Source organism: Protomyctophum parallelum (genome assembly GCF_964188405.1).
Source record: "Protomyctophum parallelum genome assembly, chromosome: 5".
Taxonomy (NCBI): domain Eukaryota; kingdom Metazoa; phylum Chordata; class Actinopteri; order Myctophiformes; family Myctophidae; genus Protomyctophum; species Protomyctophum parallelum.
In genome coordinates this window covers 37,669,817-37,677,316 of record NC_139702.1, presented here as the reverse complement: position 1 = coordinate 37,677,316, position 7,500 = coordinate 37,669,817, and the positions used below count along the sequence as shown (strand labels likewise).

At 43.4% G+C, this 7,500-nt stretch overlaps 1 protein-coding gene across 2 annotated transcripts in view; it reads left to right on the top strand.

Annotated features, from left to right (window-relative positions):
* The window catches only part of pax5 (paired box 5), a gene marked incomplete at both ends in the record, with an annotated part of 63,989 nt that overhangs the window by 25,541 nt on the left and 30,948 nt on the right, over positions 1 to 7,500 (top strand). For both annotated transcript variants that reach the window (XM_083765924.1, XM_083765925.1), the window contains one exon: positions 3,995 to 4,120. In XM_083765924.1, the coding sequence (XP_083622050.1) occupies positions 3,995 to 4,120 (126 nt within the window). The remainder of the gene's footprint in view (positions 1 to 3,994; positions 4,121 to 7,500) is intronic.

Genomic DNA, 7,500 nt, shown 5'->3' with positions numbered 1-7,500 from the left:
TGTCCTATGAAAGTCTTTTATGTGGAAAAGGGAGGGGTACATCTCCTTGTGCTGCAGCACTGCGTGAATGGTCTGTCTCTGTCTGTTCCTGTTTTGATAAGCTTATCGATTGATTATCCGGTTAATTGATATGCGGCATTTTAAAAATAAAACGCAGAATCTTAATTTCCCTCAGTATCTAACATAAAAATCTTTGCTGATATACAGAAAGAATACAAAAGGCATATTATATTCAAATAGTTATTTGACCATTATCGATGCCATGCAGGCAATGGCATCTTTGTATGAAAAATATAGAATCAAATGCACTGTCTTGTCTGTCACATCATGCAAAAGCAGAGACGTTTCGATGAATTCGATTAGTTATTATTAACCGAGTTAATTAAGTTTAACCGACTAATTTCTTAACTAATTTCTTAACATCCCTAGCCATGACTACTATAGTCAGAGAATACATTTGTAGTGTCATTGTCAATATAATGAATTGAGTAAATCAACCACAATTCTAATTATGCAAGGTTATTGCCCTTTTACATGAGGGAATAAGCCTATACTGTACATTAAAATGTAACTGTACGGCCCAGGCGGTGGCGTAACCGTCTGGGCACCCGACTGGTAATCCAGTCGCAGTGTGCCGCGGGTTCGACTCCCGAGCCCGACACGGCCTTTACTGCATGTCTTCCCCCATCTCTCTCCCGTTTCCTGTCAGCCTACTGTCTGTCCCTTCAAAAACTAATAAAAGGCGTAAGCCGCAAAAAAATATCTTAAAAAAAAAAAAAAAAAAATGTAACTGTACCTAAATCTGATCTTCAATAAACACCTGAGGCCTCACATAAATGTAACTGTCTCTCACTCTACATCTGCCCTGGAGTGCATTCCATTTCGGTGTCTCTCAGCTTCTCGTAATCACCACTTGCGTCTCTTAATCTAAATTAATTTTCACGCACGTTGCTCTGTGATTCTTCCCTCTAAATGCAACGTACAGCACGCACATGCAACCATGGATGAGTGCACGTGCATGCACACGCTGGCATGCATGCACACACACACACACACACACACACACACACACACACACACACACACACACGTGTGTACCATACTGTACAGTACGCAAGCTTACAGATTACACAGATAAATGGGTCCCACTCTCATGGGCGTAAAATTGAACATTTGGATTCGGAGAATTAAACCATTCTGATGTTCTGATAATAATAATAATATATTTTTTTTAAAAGAGTGAAATGAAAGAGAAGGAAAATCAGAAGATTGAAGTGCTAAATCAACTATATTGTTGCTGTCGGGTGGAAACATTGTATATGTCCAAAAGCCTTTTAAAATATCAAAAATAGGCGATCTAAGCTCACGATACGTCGGTGCTGTGAGCTTGTAGATCTGCTATTTTCACTACTTTTTGTATGATAAAGTATAGTAGGACATATTAATGCATGAAAAAACATAAAAAGTTGAAATATGGTTTCTGCCTGACAGCGGCGATATGATATAGCCTCCATGTTGTTATAGTAACGTATAGGAGGTGATTTGTTATGATATAGCCTCCATGTTGTTATAGTAACGTATAGGAGGTGATTTGATATGATATAGCCTCCATGTTGTTATAGTAACGTATAGGAGGTGATTTGATATGATATAGCCTCCATGTTGTTATAGTAACGTATAGGAGGTGATTTGATATGATATAGCCTCCATGTTGTTATAGTAACGTATAGGAGGTGATTTGTTCGCCCTGCTGTGGAGTTTCCATTTTTCTCCCGCTTCCACTCTCTCTTGTCTCCCCGTGTTGGAGGTCTGCTGGGAGACAGGATTAGGACGTCTCCGCACCTTTCTGTCCCTCCTGGGACACCGTACTGTCACTCAGACCCACGTCCGCTGACAGGGGAACAGATAAGGGACCAGAGAGAGAGAGAGATAGAGAGAGCGTTTGTATGTGTATGTACTGTATGTTCGCTATATCAGTGATTTGTGAATGAGTGTGTGTGTGTGTGTGTGTGTGTGTGTGTTTGTGTGTATCTGTCCTTGTGTGCGTGCGTGCGACGTGCGTGCGTGCGTACATGTGCGTGCGTGTGCATATGACATGCTCGCTGTGTGCTTGTATTTGTGTCACCAAAGCTGTGACAGGTACGCAGCTTTGTTGGCCAGTGAGGAACTTGTCTCCTCTAGGGGAAAGATGAGAGAGAGAGAGAGAGAGAGAGAGAGAGAGAGAGAGAGAGAGAGAGAGAAAGAAAGAAAGATGGAGAGAAACACACAGCCTGCTCTTTTATCTATGACCTTATTTTCACATTTGGTCACATCAGGTCCCACAAGTTTAAACAGCATCTGCTCAACAAACACCTCCATTGATACACACTCTGAGTTCAATTAACTCAACAGATTTGGCTGTGTATAGATGTGGAATCCTCTCACACAGTAAAAACCTGAGCGTTCATTGAGGTACTAGGACTAGGACTAGGACTATATAGTGTCAGAGTTAAATTCACACTATAGGATTTTGCGGTGCGCTTGAAACGGCAATAGGATTTATATTCCGCAATGTTTACCGCGACATTCCATTTCTGTTTGTCTATCCGTTATCCGCTGTGTGTGGGAAATGCTACATAATTTGGAAACGGGACAGGGCTCTCAAAACGACAGAACCAAAGGGAACATATAGGACGCCGTGAACGGTAACAATTCAATCATCCATGCATCCACACACATTAACATGTTGTTATTCTATAATTGATTTTCAATGGATTGCATGGCCATTAAGACACTGAAAGTGCCTAGTCTGATGATCTGTGGACGTCTAGCATTAACCAACCCGACCACCTCCTTGAGGAGGTTCCAGGTGGTCCCCATGCAGCTGAATGATGGAGAGTTGGTAACCAAATGGACCCTTATAGCGCTTCAACTCTTGAGAGTGTAAAATGGTTTCATTTTATGCTCTCAAGAGTTAAACTATTGTTAAAAAAATCTGCATATATACTTAACTCACAAAGTTAATTTACAAAACGTTTAGACAATTAGAGTAGATCTCTCCTAATGGTACCACATCAATACAGCATGGAATTATTGCGGACAAAATCTTATCCAATGATAACAAAATGTTCTTTAGTTTTGGGTCTGAGAGGCTATATAAATCTCATCGAATGGTGGTCCGTGGCTCAAATGCCCAATAAATAATGGGCCTTGATATGAAAAAGGTTGAAAACCACTGCTCTAGACGTGAACATTAATAATAATAATAATATCTGGGACTTATATAGCGCTTTTCACGACACTCAAAGACACTTTACATTTGTGGGGCCATCGGGGAAACAAGAAAAAGGACAACTTTATTAGAAAGAAATCACACCCGTGTGAACTGAGTGGTGCAATTCCGTGTGGGGGTCCCCGGAACTTCCAGACCCACAGGAACGTGCCCAGGTTGCCAGCCCAGTTCCGGCGAGCTGCCCCGTGTCCGAAATGGTCGAGAAATGAGTTAATGTGTGGGGGAATTAGCATTTAGCAGACACCTCTCTCTCTCTCTCTCTCTCTCTCTCTCTCTCTCTGTGTAATTAGCAGGCAACAGTGCAACACTATCTCTCTCTCTCTCTGTTTCTAACACAACAGCGCCACTTTTGCCCCTACTGGTACTCTAAACATTGGGACATAGTCACATAGGTCGTTAGGACATAGGGACATTGCTGTTCCTTGGAGTGACTCAAAAACAATTAAAAAGAGTAAAACCAATAAAACAGTGCATATAACAAGTTTAAAAACACATCAGCTTGGAAATGCAATTCTGAAGGGTTTTCAGTGCAGATTTGAAGGTAGGAAGTGAGGGGGCGTCTCGGATGTGTTTGGGGAGAGCCCACGTACATTGGCTCTGTAATGGGGCCTACTGTACTCAAAAATAGCAGTTGTATAGATCTGCTATATTTGAGCAATAACATGGATGCTGGGGTCCAAGTGGTTAAATGCTTGTTTGTCGTGTCTTGTGCTCTCTCTGTAGCGACGTCCGTAGCCGCCACGCAGGTCTCCGCCGTGACCAGCGACTCGGCTGGCTCCTCCTACTCTATCAGCGGCATTCTGGGTATTAGCTCAGCAGCCGACGCGGGCAAGAGGAAGAGGGACGACGGTGAGCCAAAGTGTGTCAATGAATGCCTGCATGCGTGTGTGCGTGCGCGCGTGTGTGTCTGTGCGTGTATGATAGGGGATTTGTGAAAAATTCCAAAGCAAACATTTTCATTCAAATAAAGGCACGATAATTCATCAGACCGCTACTGTATAAATAATGATATATTGTATATATACAGGTATATATATATATACACAATATGATTGATACACTTCGCTATACATTTGTGTCATAAGCTATTTGTGTACATGTGCCCATTAGTGTGTGTGGGTATGTGAGTGTGTGTTATGTGCATGAGTGTGCATGTGTGCTATTGGTATGAATGGTGTGGTAGTGTCAGTGGCATTAAAAAGCCATCACCAAAACAGTCTCCTACGGCAAATGAGACAGGACCAGATGTCAGAGCGATGGGGGGGGGGTGACAGAACGCCACTGGGGGCTCGAGCTTTCACATACACACATAGTGTACACATACTCCACACATGCACGCACCACACACGCGTGCACGCACGCAGCTCTGCGGCCCTAACGCACAACACTGTAGCGTAGCAGAATCCTGGATGAACCCCCAGTGTGCTCTGAATGTTCCGATGCGCTTGGACACGGCCCACCTCCTCACCAACAGAGCAGGAAGACTTTAGACCCCCTTGTGTGTGTGTGTGTGTGTGTGAGTGTGTGTGTGTGTGTGTGAGAGAGAGAGAGAGAGAGAGAGTCACTCTCTCATTCTCTCTCTCTCTGTCGCTCCATCACTATATCGGTCTCTCTCTCTGTCTCTCTCCCTCTTGCACGCACGCACGCATGCACGCACACACGCACGCACGCAAAGATGGGGAATCATCTGTAAGAAACAACAACAACAAAAAACAAAGATAAACAGTGTACTCCTTCAGCATAACAAAAGATACAGTAAACATTCCCGGTTGCTCGACTGTCTTGTGTTGCCATGTGTCAACTCATTTCGGTGTCGGCTGGAAACCTAATAGGACCAAAACTGTTACTATTCAATGCGTTGCTTTGTGGGCTTCAGTGGAGCAAAGTAACTTAGTGCATTTCCTTAAGTACAGGAGGTATTTGTACTTTACTTGAGTAGCCTACACAGTATGGCCTCACTCACACCTTCGCAACAGACTGATGTATGCTTGTTGTATGCAAAGAGTGTGATACCGTACATCTTGCCCCAATGCATTTCCAATGGGAGTCACATGGTTTGACACAACATTTGTGTTGTATGAGGGGGAGGGGGGCAGTCGAAACACAGCCGAAAGCCATACAACAGCTTGTAGTCCAAAATGTTGTATCAAACCATGTGACTTCCATTGGAAATGCATTGGGGCGGCCATGACACTTACATCTTGCTTACATCTAGCATGCATCAATGTTGTATGCTAGATCGAAAGGTGTGAGTGAGGCCTATGGGTGCGTACACACCTTTCCAACAGATTCCATCCAGCGCTGTACAGCATCTGTAAGTGTCATGGCCGCTCCAATGCATTCCTGATGGGAGTCACATGGTTTGACACAACATTGTGTTGTGTGCGGGGGAGGGGCGCAGTCGAAACACAGCCTAAAGCCATACAACTGCTTGTAGTCCAAAATGTGGACTACAAACCATATGACTTCCATTAGGATTGCATTGGGGCGGCCATGACACTTACAGATTCCATCCAGCGCTGTACAGCATGTGCTGGAAAGGTGTGTAGGCACCCTATGTCAAATCTCTGATACTTTTACTTCTACTCCACTACAGCTTGGCTCCAAATGTTGTACTTTTTCTCCCTAAAACATTTACAAAACACACAGTAACCACTTCAGCCCTATATTTCGGGTGTCATTTGAAAATAGCCGATCTACAAGCTCACAATGCGTCACATCTATTTTCAAAGGATTTTTATACATTTGAAAACCTGAAATGGCACAGTGAGTACTTTCTAATTTTCGTACCTTGTACATTTTGATGCCAATACTTTTGTACTTTCAGTACATTTTGAATTCCAGACTTTTACTTGTAACGGAGTAGTTCTACATTGCAGTAGGCCTATTGATACTTTGGCTTGTAGCTCGGCCATGTTTGCTACTTTTGTTTGACACTGTAGTATGACAAAGTAGGTCATTCATTCACGGAAACACACAAAAAGTTAAAATTTGGTTTCTGCCCAATGTAGTATTTGTACTTCCACTTCAACCATATCATAGTGCTTTACGGCTGTGATAACAAAAGAAGCATTGTACCACCTTATTTCCCGAATCCCTAATATAATTACATCTATCCAGGCGACAGGACAGTAGTATAGGCCTACACACAAGTATATAAAGACACTCTGTTGGTCGGTCAGTCTTTTGGTCTGTCTGTCATGCAGTCCATACTTTTCATGTGCTGCCATCGATGGATATATGGCTGTGTTCTTTGATTAATTGATTTTATTTGGTGACATAAAAAAGAGAGCACAGCCAGAGCACTTTCCGACATACAGTCAAGAGTCAATGCGAGGATGAAAACCAGAGGGCATATTTCAGTTACAGTCCTCTTCAACAAAAAAACACTAAACATGATGACAAGACATCACAACAACACATACAGATATCACTACATAATAGATTCAGATTGCCTGGGAGGGCAAAACACTGTTAAGGTGTTAATGTGGAATGCTTTTTGAGAAAAAGAAGGCAGACATTGTAACATATCACGTCAGGACCACTTCATTGCGTGCGTGTGTGCGTGCGCTCGCGCGTGGCAGACATTGCTGTGGCAGAGCCGCTGCGTGCGTTTGGCTCTGTGGTCTAATTAACAGCATTGCTAATCACAGCTTCCATTAGAGCAGCTCCTGCTGGATAATGACACACTGACACAGCGAGGGGTGACGGGGAACAGCATGAGCTCACACACACACACACACACACACACACACACACACACACACACACACACACACACACACACACACACACACACACACTTACAGTACACGCTTAAACATGAACAATGAACAACAAGAGTGTGGTATGTGTACACACAAGCACATGAACATGCACAGTCACACACACACACACACACACACACACACACACACACACACACACACACACACACACACACACACACACACACACACACACGTGCAAACATGCAAACACAAACACACAGGAGGGGGTCTTCTCACATAGCCTTCCACTAATACAACCATGAGGCCATCACATCTATCTATGTCATTATGGTTCTCAAGGACCCCCAAATGTAGTTATGTATGTGGCCATGGAGCCCATTTGAAAATACTTTGTGCCAGGGACCCCCATAGGAGAGGATTTGTCAAGATAACTGAAAATAGCAGCTCTACAAGCTCACAACTATTTTCGAATAGCCTCATTTTGGTGGGGACCCCCTG